Source organism: Pristiophorus japonicus, chromosome 15 (genome assembly GCF_044704955.1).
Source record: "Pristiophorus japonicus isolate sPriJap1 chromosome 15, sPriJap1.hap1, whole genome shotgun sequence".
Lineage (NCBI taxonomy): Eukaryota > Metazoa > Chordata > Chondrichthyes > Pristiophoridae > Pristiophorus > Pristiophorus japonicus.
The window spans coordinates 112,227,411-112,247,386 of record NC_091991.1 but is presented as its reverse complement, the minus strand read 5'-3'; the positions used below and the strand labels follow the sequence as shown (position 1 = coordinate 112,247,386).

Genomic DNA, 19,976 nt, shown 5'->3' with positions numbered 1-19,976 from the left:
GCCGGAGAAACAAAATCATAGACCACTTTTTATTTGTGAATTGATCTTCTCTGTAAAATACAAGGGATCGCGTAAGTGTAGGTAATAAAGAGGGCGAGAACAGTTACATGTCTGGAATACACTACTGATACAGGTACTGCTTACTACAACATATACACTGAGGGAAAGTACAGGATAAGATAGTATGGGATACCTGGACCACTATTCCAGAACGCGGGGCACAGGGTGGGTGTGTGGCAGATCTAATGTTAGCTTTGGGGAGTGGGGACATGCCATGCTGACCTTGCTATCTTATGATGGGGCTCACAGAGCATCTCTGCGGAGGGTGGAGGGGGGGGGGGTGTCTGTCAGTTAAGGTGCTTCGGGAGGGCTAGCAACACTTGTAATGGTTCTGTTACCTTGATGTAGCACTTCTCCTTTGTGCAGGGAAATATCCAGTCTTGCCGGCAAGTCAGTCATTGAAACTATCATTTTTTTTGGCGGTGCAATTTATTTTGGCATTCGAGCATTTGCAGTCGGAATTCAAGTTCTGCAAGGGAACAGGTGATGTGGCATAAGGGGTTTGGCTGGTAGCCATGGGAGATGAAAAGGAGCTTTATGCCACGATCGCAAGACCTACCTTGCCTGAGATGCAATACTCGAGCGTTTGAGCAGGTTTTGTGGGCCAGCTCCAAGTGCACTGGAAGCCACATTATAGTCGGCTGAGACATGGGAAGTGTCAGTTAGTCTAGACAGAAATATTGTTTTGCTATCTTACCACAGAATGTCCAGGCCTACAAGAAGATTGCTGCCCCCATTCCCGGCAGTGTCCTTGATCAATTTCAAATGTTATCCAGAGACTTTTTCAGATCCTGGGCACCCTCCTATTCATCATAGGAAACCGGACGGTCTGCACCTGGGCAGGACCGGAACCAATGTCCTAGGGGAAGTGTTGCTAGTGCTGTTGGGGAGGAGTTAAATTAATATGGCAGGGGGATGGGAACCTATGCAGGGAGACAGAGGGAAGTAGAATGGGGGCAGAAGCAAAAGATAAAAAGAAGAAAAGTAAAAGTGGAGGGCAGAGAAACCTAAAGCAAAAAGGGCCACATTACACCAAAATTCTAAAAGGGCAAAGTGTGTTGGAAAGACAAGCTTGAAGGCTCTGTGCCTCAATGCGAGGAGTATTCGGAATAAGGTGGACGAATTAATTGCGCAGATAGCAGTTAACGGGTATGATGTAATTAGCATCACGGAGACATGGCTCCAGGGTGACCAAGGCTGGGTACTCAACATCCAGGGGTATTCAACATTTAGGAAGGATAGACAGAAAGGAAAAGGAGGCGGGGTGGCATTGCTGGTTAAAGAGGAAATTAATGCAATAGTAAGAAAGGACATTAGCTTGGATGATGTGGAATCGGTATGGGTGAAGCTACGAATACCAAGGGGCAGAAAACGCTAGTGGGAGTTGTGTACAGACCAACAAGCAGTAGTAGTAAGGTTGGGGACAGCATCAAACAAGAAATTAGGGATGCATGCAATAAAGGTACAGCAGTTATCATGGGTGACTTTAATCTACATATTAATTGGGTTAACCAAACTGGTAGCAATGCGGTGGAGGAGGATTTCCTGGAGTGTATTAGGGATGGTTTTCGAGACCAATATGTCGAGGAACCAACTAGAGGGCTGGCCATCCTAGACTGGGTGATGTGTAATGAGAAGGGACTAATTAGCAATCTTGTTGTAGAGGCCCCTTGAGGAAGAGTGACCATAACATGGTCGAATTCTTTATTAAGATGGAGAGTGACACAGTTAATTCAGAAACTTAAGGAAAGGTAACTTCGATGGTTTGAGGCATGAATTGGCTAGAATAGACCGGCAAATGATACTTAAAGGGTTGACGGTGAATAGGCAATGGCAAGCATTTAACGATCACGTTGATGAACTTCAGTAATTGTACATCCCTGTCTGGAGTAAAAATAAAACGGGGAAGGTAGCTCAACCGTGGCTAACAAGGGAAATTAAGGATAGTGTTAAATCCAAGGAAGAGGCATATAAATTGGCCAGAAAAAGCAGCAAACCTGAGGACTGGGAGAAATTTAGAATTCAGCAGAGGTGGACAAAGGGTTTAGTTAAGAGGGAGAGACCTGGGTGTCATGGTTCATCAGTCATTGAAAGTTAGCATACAGATACAGCAGGCGGTGAAGAAGGCAAATGGTATATTGGCCTTCATAGCTAGGGGATTTGAGTATAGGAGCAGGGAAGTCTTACTGCAGTTGTACAGGGCCTTGGTGAGGCCTCACCTGGAATATTGTGTTCAGTTTTGGTCTCCTAATCTGAGGAAGGACGCACTTGCTATTGAGGGAGTGCAGCGAAGGTTCACCAGACTGATTCCCGGGATGGCAGGACTGACATATGAGGAGAGACTGGATCAACTGGGCCTTTATACATTGGAGTTTAGAAGGATGAGAGGGGATCTCATAGAAACATATAAGATTCTGACGGGACTGGACAGGTTAGATGCGAGTAGAATGTTCCCGATGTTGGGGAAGTCCAGAACCAGGGGACACAGTCTTCGGATAAGGGGTAGGCCATTTAGGACTGAGATGAGGAGAAACTTCTTTACTCAAGAAAGTTGTTAACCTGTGGAATTCCTTACCGCAGAGAGTTGTTGATGCCAGTTCATTGGATATATTCAAGAGGGAGTTAGATATGGCCCTTACGGCTAAAGGGATCAAGGGGTATGGAGAGAAAGCAGGAAAGGGGTACTGAGGGAATGATCAGCCATGATCTTATTGAATGATGGTGCAGGCTCGAAAGGCCGAATGGCCTACTCCTGCACCTATTTTCTATGTTTTTATAAACATAAGCAATAGGAGCAGGAGTCGGCCATCTGGCCCCTCGAGCCTGTCCCTCATTGAATACGATCATGCCTGATCCGATCCTGGCCTCGACTCCACTTCCGCGCCCGCTTCCCATAACCCTCCCTTTATGATGCCTTTCAGTGATGGCATCCATCATCATCATCATAGGTAGTCCCTTGAAATCGAGGAAGACTTGCTTCCATTCTAAAAGTGAGTTCTCAGGTGACTGAACAGTCCAATACGGGAATTACAGTCTCTGTCACAGGTGGAACAAACATTGGTTGAAGGAAAGGGTGGGTGGGACTGGTTTGTCGAACACTCCTTCCGCTGCCTGCACTTGTTTTCTGCATGCTCTCGGCGACGAGACTCGAGGTGCTCAGCGCCCTCCCGGATGCACTTCCTCCACCTCGGGCGGTCTTCGGCCAAGGACTCCCAAGTGTCGGTGGGGATGTTGCATTTTATCAGGGAGGCTTTGAGGGTGTCTTAGAAACATTTCCTCTGCCCACCTGGGGCTCGCTTGCCATGTAGGAGTTCCGAGTCGAGCGCTTGCTTTGGGAGTTTTGTGTCAGGCATGTGAACAATGTGGCCCGCCCAATGGAGCTGGTCGAGTGTGGTCAGTGCTTCGATGCCGGGGATGTTGGCCTGATCGAGGATGCTAACATTGGCATGTCTGTCCTCTCAGGGGATTTTTCAGAATCTTGTGGAGACATCGTTGGTGGTATTTCTCCATCCACGCGACATTGATGACCCACCCCCCCCACCAACTCTGCCGGCATCGTTAGCTCCCCAGCTCTTGCTGTACTGTCCGACTCCTGTCTGACATCAAGCCCTGCCAAGATGCACTGAAATTATAAATGAAACTGAAGGCATCTTGTTTGGCTACAGGCTGCCCACTCAGGCTGAACAACAACTTGCATTTATATAGCACCTTTAACGTAGTAAAACGTCCCAAGGCACTACACAGGAGCGTTCCCAATCAAGAATTTGACACCGAGCCACATGGGGAGATGTTGGGACAGGTGATTAAACGTTGTTGTTTCGTAACCTCGGCACTCTGTCCCACTCCGCACCGTCCGTAACCCCCCCACATCCAGTCTGCCAGCTGGTCCCGCACCTCCCACTTGCAGGCTGCCGCCTGCCCCAGTCTCCACCTTACCCCCACTGCTGCTGGAACCCTTCACAGTGAACGCGAGACTGAAGCGCAGATTGCTGGGTGGGTTTTGAAGGCTTATGCATCAGAAGTGGATATCAATGATTGACTGTAATGCTTTAGATGTATTTGAGGTTTTTTGTTGTTGTTGTTGTTGTAAAATCCCCAAATAATTTATGTGGCTTCTACTAGGTTTAGTAATGATGGGCCCTCTCAGCCCTGCCCTCGTTATGGTTACCATTGTGGTCCCTGGATCCAACTCAGACTTTGTGGATCTAGATGAAGGTGCGTTGCCTGCACTATCCTCAGTGGGGGAGAATCGGTACAGGACTAAGCAGATACAGCGCCAGGGGCAAGAACACATGCTGTCATTATGCTAAAGTAAAATACTGGAAATCCAAAATAAAACAACAACAACTTTTATTTATATAGCACCTTTAACGTAGTAAAACGTCCCAAGCCGCTTCATAGGAGGATTTTAAGACAAAACAAGTAAATTTGACATCGAACCACATAAGAAGAAATTAATCATAGGCAGTCCCTCAGAATCGAGGAAGACTTGCTTCCACTCTCAAAGTGAGTTCTCAGGTGACTGAACAGTTCAATACGAGAATTACAGTCTCTGTCACAGGTGGGACAGACAGTGGTTGAGGGAAAGGGGGGGTGGGGAGTCTGGTTTGCCGCATGCTCCTTCCGCTGCCTGCGCTTGTTTTCTGCATGCTCTCGGCGTCAAGACTCGAGGTGCTCAGCGCCCTCCCGGATGCACTTCCGCCACTTAGGGCAGTCTTTGGCCAGGGACTCCCAGGTGTCAGTGGGTTGTTGCATTTTATCAAGGAGGCTTTGAGGATGTCTTTGAAACGTTTTCTCTGCCCACCTGGGGTTCGCTTGCCGTGTAGGAGTTCCGAGTAGAGCGCTTGCTTTGGGAGTCTTGTGTCAGGCATGCAAACAATGTGGCCTGCCCAACGGAGCTGGTCGAGTGTGGTCAGTGCTTCAATGCTGGGGACGCTAACATCGGTGCGTCCGTCCTCACGGGATTTGCAGGATGTTGCGGAGACATCGTTGGTGGTATTTCTCCAGCGATTTGAGGTGTCTACTGTACATGGCCTATGTCTCTGAGCCATACAGGAGAGCGAGTATCACTACAGCCCTATAGACCATGAGCTTGGTGCCAGATTTGTGGGTCTGATCTTGGAACACTTTTTTCCTCAGGCGGCCGAAGGCTGCGCTGGCGCACTGGAGGCGGTGTTGAACCTCGTTGTCGATGTCTGCCCTTGCTGATAGCAGGCTCCCAAGGTATGGAAAGTGGTCCACGTTGTCCAGGGTCATGCCGTGGATCTTGATGACTGGGCACTGCTGTGTGGCGGGGTCAGGTTGGTGGAGGACCTTTGTCTTACGGATGGTTAGTGTAAGGCCCGTGCTTTCGTACACCTCAGTGAAGATGTTGACTTTGACTTGGAGTTCAGTCTCTGAATGTGCGCAGACACAAGCGTCGTCCGCGTACTGCAGTTCAACGACCGAGATTGGGACGGTCTTGGATCTGGCCTGGAGACGGCGAAGGTTGAACAGGTTCCCACTGGTTCTGTAGTTTAGTTCCACTCCGGCGGGGAGCTTGTTGAGTGTGAGGTGGAGCGATTGCAAGAAAAATGCAGGGAACAGCAACAACTCTTGTACCTGGCCTTCTTTGACCTCACAAAGGCCTTTGACACTGTTAACACGAGGGACTATTGAGCGTCTCCTCCATTTCGGCTGCCCCCAAAGGTTTGTCGCCATCCTCCGCCTGATCCACGACGACATGCAGGCCGTGATCCTGACCAATGGATCCACCACAGACCCAATCCACGTCCGGACCGGGGTCAAACAGGGCTGTGTCATCGCGCCAACCCTCTTCTCAATCTTCCTCGCTGCAGAAGAAATCACAGCAGATGACCTAAAGCTTGGTCAAAGAGGTAGGTTTTAAGGAGCATCTTAAAGGAGAATAGAGGTAGAGAGGCAGGAAGGTTTAGGGGACAATTTTCGCCATCATTGGGCGCCATTTCTTTGGCGTACTCGGTCAGTTGAAATTTTCGCCAAAGTTATGGCGCGGGTACCGACTGTCAGCGCCAGATATTTTGCCACTGGTCTGTGTTGAAAAGGGATTCCGTGCCGTTTCTGGCCATTTATACCAGTTTCTCCAGCAACGATTTTTTTCAAAACAGCAAAATCTTAGACCCCGTTATAAAAAAGCCTACCTTAAGTTAAGGAAATCGGCGCTGGCCCACTGCGATCCCACACACCCGGCCTGCTGCGATCCCGGACCCTAGGTCCTCCACACACAAGGCCCGCTACAATCCTGGGCTCAAGGTCCCCCACGCTAGACTGAACAACAAACTCTAGGCACATTGAAAAATAAATTTGCAGAAGAGCCTTTTCCATTGCCACAGAAGAATTTAAAGCAGCCTTGCTCAAAAATGCATTACTTAAACTTTTCAGATGGGCTCTAATTTGCTGACTTCATTGACGTAGAAGGTTTTTCTGTTGCCCTGAACAGAAATATTCCTGATTGTGCGGCTCCGTGCTGCCCTATCAAAATGCTTCAAGCAAATCTCATTTGATCTTTAATGAAAACTCGTCAATCCAATTCCAAATTTACTCTGTCCTCCAATGGGACATAAACCGTGATGATTTATTGCAGTAAGAGGCAATTTGCATATAAATTAGGGAGGAAGCTTGTTTACAGAGTCATCTAATGAACACTTCAATTCTGGAAGGAACTGCTACTGCTACTGGACCAAGACCTAGCTCTGTCAATCAGCCACCACAAGTTAAAAAAATCAACACAAAGGCATCTTCCACCCCTCGGGATGTAGCTCGGGATCTGGAATATTGGGTCATTCATTGAAACACCTGTGAACTCATCCTTTTTTGGTGTGGAAGCAGGTCATCCTCGTTTCGAGGGACTGCCTATGATGATGATCTGGAAGGCAGAGCTTGATTTTACAAACAAGGCTGATGGGGGCAATTTTCAACTTTACCCCAAAGGGGCAGAGCAGATCAGAGCCTATAAAACCTGCCCCTGTTTCATTTAAACTTAACTTTATTATATGTCGTTTTAAAAAATAACAGATTTTAGATTAACTTTTATATATTTTAATGCCTTTATTAAAGTTTTTATATGAAGGCGCAACATTAATGCTTCCCTTTCATCTCCAGCACACAATCACAGAATGGGCATCAGGTCAGCATTGGAAAGGAGCGTGATTATTGCTAAGTGTGTGTGCGGTTTTATGCTGCAAATTTGGCTCTGAACAAAATGTTAATTCTAGGTTTTTAAAAACATATTGCACAAAACAAAGAGTTTAAATGTGAACGATATTTGTTCCCTTTTGTTCTTATTTCTCTCCCTAAGACTACATTGCTTCTTAATTACCTTTTTTATACCTAAAAAATTGTTTTGTAAAGATGACTCAAGCTGATCAAGTTAATGAAATAGTTTCCTGAACTTTACCCAGTTTTTTTACAAGACAGAAGGAGGCCATTTGACCTGTCGAATCCGTGACATCATCTAGAAAGATTTTCTAGTGCTGGATTCAAAAAATAATGTACAGGATCCTGGTTAAATGTAAAAAATAAATATGTTTATTAAACATTTGTACAAAACAGTTCTTAACTTAACTTTTAACTTTAATAACTTTAATACATTTTGTATCAAACTTTTCAATGAAGAAACACACAAACAAGCCATCTCTCCTCCCCCTTCGCGCTAGGTGCCACTCCTGCCCCTGTTGTTGCCTCTACCCCTCTCTGTGCCCGTTGTTGCAGACTTCTGCTTCCTCGCCCCCCCCCGAACCCAAGGTTTTTTCTGTTTTCTTTCCGACGGCGCGTTTGTTGTTGGTGGGTTGCGACAGGCTAGCAGCCGTCATTGTGGAAGGCCCAGGTTCCTCTTCGGACTCTTCTTCAGCCTGTGGATCAACCCCTGACTTTGGTCTAGGGGTTAGAATGTTAGTGGCAACCTGGGTGTGCCCCCTTATTGCTGACATCCCCTCCCTCATCTGTCCCGACAGTGTTGCTACCTCTAATGACAGTCCTGCAATTTCTCCCCTCACCTCTCCCATTCCTCCATCCAGTGCTACTACTTCAAGTGCCAGTCCTGCTAATTCTACCCTCACCCCACCCATTCCTCCATCCAGTGTTACTACTTCAAGTGCCAGTCCTGCTAATTCTACCCTCACCCCACCCAAGGTTTCCAGGAGCGATCTCGTTGGCTGGATGCTCTCCCCACTCATCCCCACGAGATGTCCTATGTTCCCTGCATCCTCTATTTCAGGTTCAACTCTCCTTCCCACCCTCCTCTGCCGTCTCCCAGGTATGGCTTGCTGCGACGCATTGGGACCCGCAGCTTCAAACAGTACACCATGAAATGTCGCGTCGGTTGAATCGCACAGGAAAGGGCTTGGAATCCTTGAGGGGTTTACCAGCTCCAATCCCAGTGTAACCATCTCAGTATCGGGGTCTTCCTGCTGCCCTTCATTCTCCTGATGTAGAATATCTGGACTGACGGCTTCCTGATCATGCTGCTCTTCGACTTCAGGTGCATCTTCTGTCTCTTCCTGATGTGCAACATCTGCAAAACATAACAGAGCAGATGCTTGGTTAGCGGCAGGGGAGGAAGGGGAAGCGTAGCCAGCACATGCAGTACTTAACATTTAGACACCCCAGACTCTGCAATTTGCAGCGCTTACCCTCGCTTGGTAACCTGGGCCCAGTGTCCATGTTGGTGATTGATCTTCTCCTGTGAGATTTAATCATATCAACGATTCTCTGATCCATGGCTGTTAGTTGCAGCCTACTTACCGGACCTCCTCCAGTTTTTGGCCTTTCTCGGTTGATCTGTGACACCATCTTCTGCAAAGATGAAAACTGAACTTTTTAAAGAGAGGGTCCTTCTGCACACGCACAAACACACACACACATTAGTCACATTTACAAATGTTATTGCAGTGTATAAATATAAATTTAAATAATACTACTTACAGTCACTGCTTGTCCGAGGTCCTGCCACTTCTTTTTGAGCTGTGCCCCGCTTCTCGGGGTAATGGACAATGCAATGGACTCTACTGCAACTTGGTCCCAAACTTTTGTGAGTACAGAGGGTTCAAGTTTCTTTTGGCCCATCCCATCTCCTTTCAGTTATGTATACCAAGGGCTCAATTTCTTCTGCTAGAACTCTCTCGGCCCTTACAGCTTCCTCTTCTCCTTCTCCGCCCCTTTTGACTTCTCTGTCCCCTTCCCTTGCAGCCATCTTTTGTTTGAAGCTGTATTTTCAATCTGCAAATCCACCTAAGGGGGCGGGACGTACATTATCGCACGTGGGTGCCAGAAATCGTGATTGTGGAAAATCGGGGCCTTTAGGGAGGTAGTTCCAGAGCTTGTGGCCCAGGCAACTGAAGGCGCAGCCACCGAGGGTTGAGTGATTATAATCAGGGATGCTCATGAGGGCAGAATAAGAGGAGCGCAGACATCTCGAGCAGAAAATGCTGGAAACAGGCAGCGTCTGTGAAGAGAGAAACGAGAGTTAACATTTCAGGTCAGGACTGGGAAATGTTGGAGATATGACGGGGTTTAAGCAGGTGCAGAGCATCCAGTGGATCGGCATCTGAAGGAGAAAAGGCAGGTTGCTGATGTTCGTGGAGAGACTCTGTTCACCCGCAATGTTGCTTTGTCTTTTATTCCTTTGGGGCCCTGACTGGTTTGATGTGTACTTCGGGAATCGCCTGGGCTTTCACAGATTTTCAGCATTCAGATTTTGTTTTAATGATCAGCACAGTCATGTGCTGACATATATAACACCATAAATTGCTCACTTTGAAAGAAATTGAATTGCCATGGTTATTGCCCACTTAATAAAAGTGTGTTCTCCCCAAGTTTGTGAATTCTTAAATGCCCCTATTTGCAGTACCAGAACTGTAAGTTGGTTCAGTGTCATGTCACAGTAAAGCCAGCAAACTTCCTGGAAAATACTGAAGGCAGGATCAAAGAATGCGCAGTGTTTGTAGGGCAGTGTTGACGTTGCTGCTAACAACGGCTGTAGAGTTGGTGGCAAGGCAGGAGTGTACCTGCGAGGTGTACCTGTGGGTTGTACTTGTGGGGTGTACCTGTGGAGCATGTACCTGTGATGCGTACCTGTGGATTGTATCTGTGGAGTGTACCTGTGGTGTCCTGTGTACCTTTGGTGTCCACCCATGGTGTGTAGTTGTGCTGTGAATGTGTACCTGTGGCGTTTACCCGTGGGGTGTGCCCGTGCCGTGCACCCGTGCCGTATACCCGTGGGGTGTACGTATGCTGTGTATGTGTACCTGTGGGGTGTACCCATGCTGTGTACATGTGGAGTGTACCTGTGGTGTTCACTTATGATGTGTACGTGTACCTGTGGGGTATACCCGTGCCGTGTACCCGTAGTGTGTATTAATGCTGTGTACGTGTACCTGTGGGGTGTGCCCATGCTGTGTAACCGTACCGTGTACCCGTGGTGTGTATTAATGCTGTGTACGTGTACCTGTGGGATGTACCCATGCTGTGTAACCGTACCGTGTACCCGTGGTGTGTGCCCGTGCCGTGTACCTGTGAGCGAGGTGCTCCTGTCCCATGCCTTTGATACCAGTGCCAGCGGCCTAAACAGCTGCGAGGCAGGCTTTAGTCAGGGGGCCCTGCTGCTGAGCCTGCACAGGCCAATGAAGCCTTTCTGTCGTCTGTGGCATGTACGCAGCTGTCTTAGAGGATCAGGCTGGCTCAGATGCCAGCCGTAGTGCAAGCCAAGAGGTTTCTATAATAACTGGAGCAGCAGCAGCATTGGTAGTGAGTTTGGATTCAGTTCCCCAATTTTAATATTGGATTAAATGCATTTTAGCGCAAGAGGCTCATATAAACATAGCAACATCTGTATGGCATGTGTGTTCTGTCTGCAGCCTTTAAACACATAATCAGAGCTGACTTCAAATGCCTAGTGCATCAGTTGAATTGGGTTGAGCTGAATCCACAGCCTCTGGTGGGCTCTAATACAGGATCATTCAGACAAATAACTGCAAGGCTGGTTGCCTTGACAGCAGAAAAGGCCAGTTCGATTTACCGCGTTGATTTGTCAGAGTAAAATGTCATGCCTGTACAAATCTCCTTTCTTCATGAATCAAACTTAATTATAAAGGGGAGGACATATTTTCCATTCAGATCTTGTTGGCTTCATTTCTAACCATGTTGTACAGACCAGCCTCGGGGAACTTTTGCAGACAGTTAACCTGTGGTGTGACTTCATTTTGCACGCTCACACACCCAATCAAATCAATTTGCGAAACAGCAGCATTGAGTATGATAAGCTGATCGGGATTTGTTTAACAGGTTCTTTTGCACACAATTAAATGTGGGTATTTACAGCAGAGTTTTGTGGAAAGTAGTTTGGGTTCAAGAAGTGTTCAGATGAGCCATATCCGTGTGGTGCACACACACATTCCCCTGATCACATTGCTCCATGTACATGCTTGTGTTATAACCCAGTTCCTTGACACTTTTTTTTTGTCAAGAAACATCTTTGAACAATTATTTCACACTGAAGTTACGGACAAATAAAACTGAAGCATGAGATAGGAATGTTGGTGTGTTGTTTCGATGTATGACTAATGTATATTCTCTCTCTCTCTCTCTCTCGGTAGTGATCTTGTTTTGCATGGCAGCCCTGATATTTCCGATTGGATTTTACATCAATGAAGTTGGAGGGCAGCCGTACAAGTTACCCAACAACACCCAGGTCGGGTCATCGTATGTCCTGTTTGTCTTGTCCATCTTCTTCACAATTGTGGGACTGCTGTTCGCAGGAAAGGTCTGCCTGCCTGGTTGAGGAAGCAAGGGAAGAAACCTGCCCGGTTTTTCAGCACACGAGAAAACCTGACTATCAAAGCGGAGTTGCATTCTGCAGCTGGGGACTGCTCGGGCAACTCACGTGAACGAGGATAGTTAGTTATCACTATGCACTTTGGAGACAAAGCGTTTTCCTCCACCAAACCCCTCACCCTATGCAGACTCGGAACTTTGTGAACAAACTGCTGCTTTTTGTGGATGAGGATGGGGCTGTTCTGGTGAAGGAACAACCTGAGGAGACTGCTCGTCTGGAGAGGTGTCGAGAAGCCTCCTTCCCCCACCCCCCCCCATTAACACTATACCTATCACTGTTTCATATTGGCAACAGGCATTGGAATCCAAGCGCTCTCTCTCTCTCTCTCTCTCTCTCACTCTTTAGCTAGAGACTCGGTGCTGCGCTGGAGGTAAGCAGGCAGATCCAGGCGGGGCTGGCCTCCCTGGTGAGAATAGTATGCTACAGCATCTCAAAAGTGGTGAACTGTTCCAAAATGGAGGAGGGTGGGGTGGGGGGTGTGTGGGGGGGCGAGAGCATTACACTACTTAAACTAAAGTGATACCAAAATGGATTTGATCCAGGGCTTGTAGCCCAGTAGAGTGCCAGGCTGACCAGGGTCACGTTATGAAGCCTATAGATCAAAAGTTGCTTTCTATTCTGTATAAAGCAAATATGGAAATTTATTCCTGCTGGATATTAAAGCCAAATATATTATTTTTTTTTATTAAGTAATATTTAGAAGAAACTCCCCTTTCTATTTCTTTTGGCTGATGCAGTATAATGTATATGCAACCCTGGAGAGTTACAGTTGCTTTACTGGAAAACACTATCATGTGACGGTCAAAGTCAATTCGAGTCGCTGTCACTTTGAGGTCAGTACGGTGGAAAGTCCTCAGTTACCTCATTCTTTGTGCTTTTTTTGGTTCTGTAGCAACTTCACATTTTCACACAATATTTACTACATGTTGAAACCTTACTGGGTGCAATTCTTTTTTTAAGTTGACTAAGCTGAACTAAAAACAAAAGTTATCTCTATTAAATTATTTGTATATGAGGAGAAAATGAGATTGTGACATATCCTTTTAATCACTCCGCCGCTTCAACTTGACTTTTTTTTGCAATATCTTGGCTAATGTGCTGGCTGTGGGAGGCCAGAGTTGTCCTCTCATTTATACTAACGGAACTTCACCTGTTGTTCGTGTACCTGTGTGGCACTGTGACCTAGTCGGCAGCTCCAGTCACCTTCCTGTGTGTACTTGTCCTGGGCAGTCAGGTTGTGTAACTTTTAAAGACAGCGCTATCTCTGATCGGGCAACCAGTCCGTTTCCACACGTCAGGATAGAGGCATTAAACTGAGCTTCAATTTTAGACTGGTGTCGTGTTGATGCTTTGGGGGGGCGGTGTGGAATTGTTGGGCATTTGCTGAGTTCCACCTCTGCTGTGGGATTGAACTCTCCGATTGACCAGAACCGGCGGAGAAACGTGTGTGACCAGCTGTGGAGGGAATGCTGAAGTTCCACTCACAATGTGTTTGCGGACACTTGTGGTCTGGCCTAGTCTGTGAGCAGTAAAGCTTGGCCGAGTTGTGTATAATGAACACTCCGCCCCTTCGCTAGGAAGCTTGCTCTGCATCGAGACCCAGTGATCGCAGGTCCGGCACTGCTGCCTGGGCTATTTCTGTCTCCTATCCACTCTTCACATGGTGGCTAGCTACAGGTACCGTGCAAGTGGCACTGTGTGTCTTTCTCCACCACAATAAGTCCTTTGGACCCAGGCTGCTCTGTCCCTAGGCATATCTCTTCAACAGCGCTGTCTGTGTTCGCTGAAAGATAGCAGGATGTTGGGTAGAAGTGGAATATTGCTGCTGGCAGCTAAAGCAGCCGCTTCCAGGGGATGTGTGCGCTCCGCATTTCGGAAGAAATTATGTTGGAGAAATAAATGCATGAAGAAACGGTTGTATTTAAAAGCAATCTGGTACCCCAGCACTTGCAGTGCGAGGTCAGAGGGCAGCACTTGCAGTGCGAGGTCAGAGGGCAGCACTTGCAGTGCGAGGTCAGAGGGGCAGCATTCACGCAGCCGCCGATATCTCCGAACCTGTTGCGAAGTAGAAGGGGAGAGAAGCAAGTGACAGCGACATGTTGCAGTGCAGAAAGCCGGGTGGAAACGAGTTACTGATCTGCTGACACATACCGGCATTGTGAGAAAGCACTAAGTAATCCGAATTACAACTGGATTTGAAATTGAGTAAATCTAGAATTCCTGAATTTATATGCCCTTTTATTCTAAACTAAACACCTAGCGAATGATCCTAAATAATGAAACATGCTTTTAGAGAAATGATGGCAGAGCCGATATATGTTTATTGGGCTGGAACAAAAGTTTGTTAACCTGAATTTTATAATCTGTGACCAACATGACACAACACTTTCATTATTTCATGAACACAATGTATATTTCAACATGCACGGTTTGAATTAGCACAAGCTCACAGGGTAGAATAAAGTCATAATCTTTCCTTCTTTCTTTGGCTGTCTTTCTCCTCCCCTGTCTGTCTCTGTCTGTGTTCATCTTTCCTTCCCCCACTCTGTCTTACTGCCTTATACCTATTTATATGTCTTTCTCATTTTCACTCACTCCTTTTGCTTTCTCCCTCCCTCTCTCTCTCTCTCTCTCTCCCTCCTCCCTGCTTGTGTGCACTCTTTCCTCTGTTCCCTCTCTATACCTTTTTACCCGTTTGATTTTACTGTTCTCCCAAAGTGGAAAGGCTAGCTCCAGCCAGTTCAGATTGCCCGCTGTTATTGCAGTAGCGCAGGAGATGAGAGTACATAAAATAAAATACCCCAAGGAACAGCTCAGACTGGGACTTGAGTCTGTAGACGGACTCTGCACTTGTGATTTGACTGAACTTTTACTGGTAAGTTTGTGCTAAATTATATCTCGATAACAGAAGCAGTCCTCGGAATAAATCACTTGACAACATTGTTGAAGGCACTTTGCTCATCAAGTATTAAATTTTGTAAACAAATATCTGATCTGAAGGCTTTATTGCAAATCTGCATTCTAAGTTTGACAGTGTCACATAGCTGCACCCAGTATGAAATCAGCAGCAGAACATTTTAGGAAGACTATCAAACTCATAGTTAAATATTTTAAAGTGTGTCAATCAGTATACAGGGTCACAAGTCTGATTTTGTTTTTCCCCAAGCCCTTGTGGCAGCAGTGCAGGTTGAGTAGATTGGGTCTATACTCATTGGAGTTTAGAAGAATGAGAGGTGATCTTATTGAAACATACAAGATTCTGAGGGGGCTTGACAGGGTAGATGCAGAGAGGATGTTTCCCCTCGAGGGGGAATCTAGAACTAGGGGGTATAGTTTCAGAATAAGAGGTCGCCCATTTAAGATGGAAATGAGGAAGAATTTCTTCGCTGAGGGTCGTAAATCTGTGGAATTCTCTACCCCAGAGAGCTGTGGAGGCTGGGTCATTGAATATATTTAAGGTGGAGATAGACAGATGTTTGAAAGATAAGAGAGACTAGGTTTATGGGGAGCGGGCGGGGAAGTGGAGCTGAATCCAGGATCAGATCAGATCAAATGGCCCACTCCTCCTCCTGTTATGTTCTGCAGCCTGTATAGGTGCTTTGTGAGTGGCTACACTCCTTTTCACTTCCCTAAACTGAGCAATCATTTTGAAAGAGCCATCGACAAAGGACTGAGTAATCAAGTTATCCAGACCCACTGCAATGGAGTGAGCAGTCCCGCTCCACCTATCTGGCTTCAGATTGGTTCCTGTTGGGGTCTTCAAAGTCCCACCGCACCACGTGTATCCTGCTCGCTGCCCCAGAACCCAGCAGCACCACAGAGCATTGCAAGTGCACACATTTATTTTTAAATTGTCACTTTAATGGCTCCATTTTCCCTCTGTGTAAAAGACCTAATAAATAGGAGCTTTGTGAGCAAATGAAGGTTATTAATACAATTGTCAGTACAACAATATGTTATAAAAAATTTTGTTTTATAAAATTCATGTACTCTCGCTAACCCTTTGTACATCACACTATCCTGTCCAGTACACTATCCTGTCCGCTCGTGTCTCTCTCTTTATTCCGAGCTGCTGTGTTTTCTGGGACAGCTCACGGGGCGAAAAAACTGTTCCATCGTTTTGTAAAGTTAACGTGACGTGGAGCCAGGTTCAGACTGACGGGAAACACTGAAATTACGGCATTTTGTTTGCTGGCGTTTCACTGAACGATCGAGTTGTATTATATCCTGGTTTGTGTCTGATTGTTTACATTCATTTCTCCCCTTGCTCCCAGTCCACGTCAAAGCCTGTCTGAAACACGCCACAATGAAGGATAACACAACAGTCTGACCGCCTGCAAGTGGTCTGCTGGCTAGCCCAAATCCAGAATGAGATCAAGTTGTTTCTTATTGTATAGAGTCACATAAGGGATTTTTTGGGATATGTGCAAACAGCTTGTACAATATCCTAAGTTATATTATCAATGTGTTTTATAATTGGTTACGGCAGTTTTTAAAATCAATAATTTCAGAGGAGGCATTGTTAATACGTCTGTACAAAGAGAACATAATTTTCCTTCACTTGTATTTTTGTTATTGAGCAAGTTTATCAAAATAAAATGATTGTCTACTAAAGCAATTGGTGGTTTTTTTATGCTGTGGAAAATAAAATCGATACAATTTTTCTGTTCACTAAAAACGTGCACCAGAGAGATCACCAACCGAAATGAGTAAAATCTCAGCAACTCCCACCCCCAGAAAAGTCTTCTGTTGAACCCCAGGTATTTTCCCTCCCCACTGGAGAAAGAACTCACACACAGCAAGATCCCACAGATAATGAAATAAATGACCAGCTCATTTTTTTTAAGTTAGAAACATAGAAAATAGGTGCAGAGTAGGCCATTCGGCCCTTCGAGCCTGCACCACCATTCAATATGATCATGGCTGATCATGTAACTTCAGTACCCCATTCCTGCTTTCTCTCCATACCCTTTGATCCCTTTAGCCGTAAGGGCCACATCTAACTCCCTTTGGAATATATCGAACGAACTGGCCTCAACAACTTTCTGTGGTAGAGAATTCCACAGGTTCACAATTCTCTTGAGTGAAGAGGTTTCTCCTCATCTCGGTCCTAAATGGCTTACCCCTTATCCTTAGACTGTGTCCCCTGGTTCTGGATTTCCCCAACATCGGGAACATTCAAGGTGAGGGGATAAATGTTGGCCAGTACACGGGGAGAACTCTCCTGCTCTTCTTGAAATCGTGGCCATGGGATCTTTTATATCCACTTGAAAGAGCAGGCAGGGCTTCAGTTTAACATTTCTTCCCAAAGACGGCCCCTCCGACAGTGCGGCGCTTCCTCAGTACTGCCCCTCCGACAGTGCGGCGCTTCCTCAGTACTGCCCCTCCGACAGTGCGGCGCTCCCTCAGTACTGCCCCTCCGACAGTGCGGCGCTCCCTCAGTACTGCCCCTCCGACAACGCGGCGCTCCCTCAGTACTGCACTGGAGTGTCCGCCTGGATTATGTGCTCTTTGTCGGGTGTGTAAATGGATTTCCTGATTGGCTTGATCTGGAAACCCTGGCACAATGCTGAATTAGTTTGAAAGAAAGACTCTCTCGGACACCTCCCAAAGCCCTTGAGGCAGTGAATGACTTTGAAGGGCAATGACTGTAGGCGAAACACAGCAGCCATTTTGCACCCAGCAAAATCAGCAAAGAGGTGAGTGATGAGTTAATCTCTTTCGTTGATGGTGTTCGTTGCGGGATGAATGTTGGTCAGGACAATAAAAGAACTCTCTCTGCTCATCATCAAATATTGGCCCGGAATTTGCGGTCCTGATGACGCCGATCGCTCTCATTTCGCCTTTGAAACTGACCGCAACTTCAGGATTTAGCGCATGCGCAGCCTAATGCAGAAATCCTGAGGTTGTGGTCTATCATTGATCACTCCTCCACACCGGCGCTCTGACCACCCCCCCCCCCCGCCCCCACAGCGCCACAGAGCCACCAATCAGTGTAATCTGTCAATTCAGGGAAACTGACACACACTTCGGTCTTTCTCAGTAACACCACTGCTAAATAGCAGAGAGGATGTTTCCACTGATGGGGGAGACTAGAACTAGAGGGCATAATCTTAGAATAAGGGGCCGCCCATTTAAAACTGAGATGAGGAGGAATTTCTTCTCAGAGGGTTGTAAACCTGTGGAATTCGCTGCCTCAGAGAGCTGTGGAAGCTGGGACATTGAATAAATTTAAGACAGAGATAGACAGTTTCTTAACCGATAAGGGGTTATGGAGAGCGGGCAGAGAAATGGACCCGAGTCCATGATCAGATCAGCCATGATTATATTAAATGGCGGAGCAGGCTCGAGGGGCCGAATGGCCTACTTCTGCTCCTATTTCTTATGTTCTTATGTAAATACCCATTAAAAGTTAGGCCCAAAGGGATTAAATGTGACTGGAGTTTTAACAGTGTATTGACTGCTAAACAAAGGTTGTGGCCGTGAAAAACTCACTTTACTTTTGTGCAGTGTCACATTTATCCATTTTAATAACATTTGAGAAACTTGTTCATCTTTATTTCTGGATTGCCTTTGCCCCATGTGAGAGCCCCAATCTTTGTTTTGCTCACTTGAACATTTTTAAACAGTTCGAATTTTAGGAGCTTACCCACTTCCTGGTTCGCTGTCTCTGAGAATTCTGCATTTTGATTGGCTGCTTAGACAACTTGAAGTCACAGAAACTCTTTGCTGGGAATCCCCATTGAGTTCAACGACGTGACAGAAAACCCGAAATTCTCGGCGGAAGATATTTGTGGGATGCTGACTTCGGGGCCAGAGACTCCACTGCTGACCGCAAGTTCCAGGCCAATGCCGTGGTTTTTCTGAAACATCCAGCTGAACAGGCATACATGGTTTAACATCTCATCCTGGGGACGCCTGCCAGTGCAGCACTCCCTCAATACTGCACTGGAGCGTCGGCCTGGATTATGGAGAATAAGGAAATGGCAGAGAAATTAAACAAATACTTTGTGTCTGTCTTCACGGAAGACGACGCAAAAAACCTCCTGGAAATATAGGAGAACCAAGGGTCTAGCGAGAATGAGGAACTGAAAGAAATTAGTTATAGTAAAAAAATAGTACTGTAGAAATGGGACTGAAAGCCGATAAATCCCCTGGACCTGAGACCTACATCCTTGGGTTTTGAAAGAGGTGGCTATAGAGATAGTGGGATGCATTGGTTGCCATCTTCCAAAATTCCATAGATTCTAGAACGGTTCCCGCAGATTGGAAAATAGCAAATGTAACCCCACTACTTGAGAAAGGAGGGAGAGAGAAAACGGGGAACTACAGACCAGTTAGCCTGACATCAGTAGTAGAGAAAATGCTAGAATCTATTATGAAGGACGTGGTAACAGGGCACTCAGAAAATAATAATAGAATTATGCAGAGTCAACACGGATTTATGAAACGGAAATCATGTTTGACAAATCTGTTTTTTGAGGCTGTAACTAGCAGAACAGATGAGGGGGGACCAGTGGATGTGGTATATTTGGATTTTCAGAAGGCATTCGATAAGATGCCACACAAGAGGTTATTAAACAAAATTAGGGCTCATGGGATTGGGGGTAATATACTAGCATGGATTGAGGATTGGTTAAGGGACAGAAAACAGAGAGTAGGAATAAACGGGTCATTTTTGGGTTGGCAGGCTGTAACTATAGTGGGGTGCAGCAAGGCTCGGTGCTTGGGCCTCAGCTATTCATAATCCATAATCGATGATTTGGATGAGGGGACCAAATGTAATACAGGTTAAACCTCCCTTATCCGGAACCCTCTGGACCTGGCCTGTGCCGGGTAAGGGGTTTTTCCGGACGAGGGGTGGTCACATTAAATTGGATGGTACAGATACTGAGCAAGGGGATATTGGGGCTGGCTGGCTTAGGGCTGGGAGTGCGGCAGAGAGATCATGGGGTGGGGGGGGGTGTGTGGGGCGGTGGCGCGGTGGATCGTGGGGTCAGGCCAGCGATTGCGGGAGTCAGCAGCGAGGAAGGACTTCAATTTGTTCATGTCAGAGTTCTGCGCATGC

General features: G+C 46.5%; 1 protein-coding gene across 1 annotated transcript in view; it reads left to right on the top strand.

The window, feature by feature from the left end:
- The window catches only part of LOC139280968 (uncharacterized protein C16orf52 homolog B), a 141,518-nt gene extending 125,036 nt beyond the window's left edge, over nt 1-16,482 (top strand). Inside the window, exon 3 of the mRNA XM_070900799.1 lies at nt 11,670-16,482. Coding sequence (XP_070756900.1) covers nt 11,670-11,854 — 185 coding nt within the window. The 3' untranslated portion in view covers nt 11,855-16,482. The remainder of the gene's footprint in view (nt 1-11,669) is intronic.
- The last annotated feature ends 3,494 nt before the right edge of the window (nt 16,483-19,976 follow it).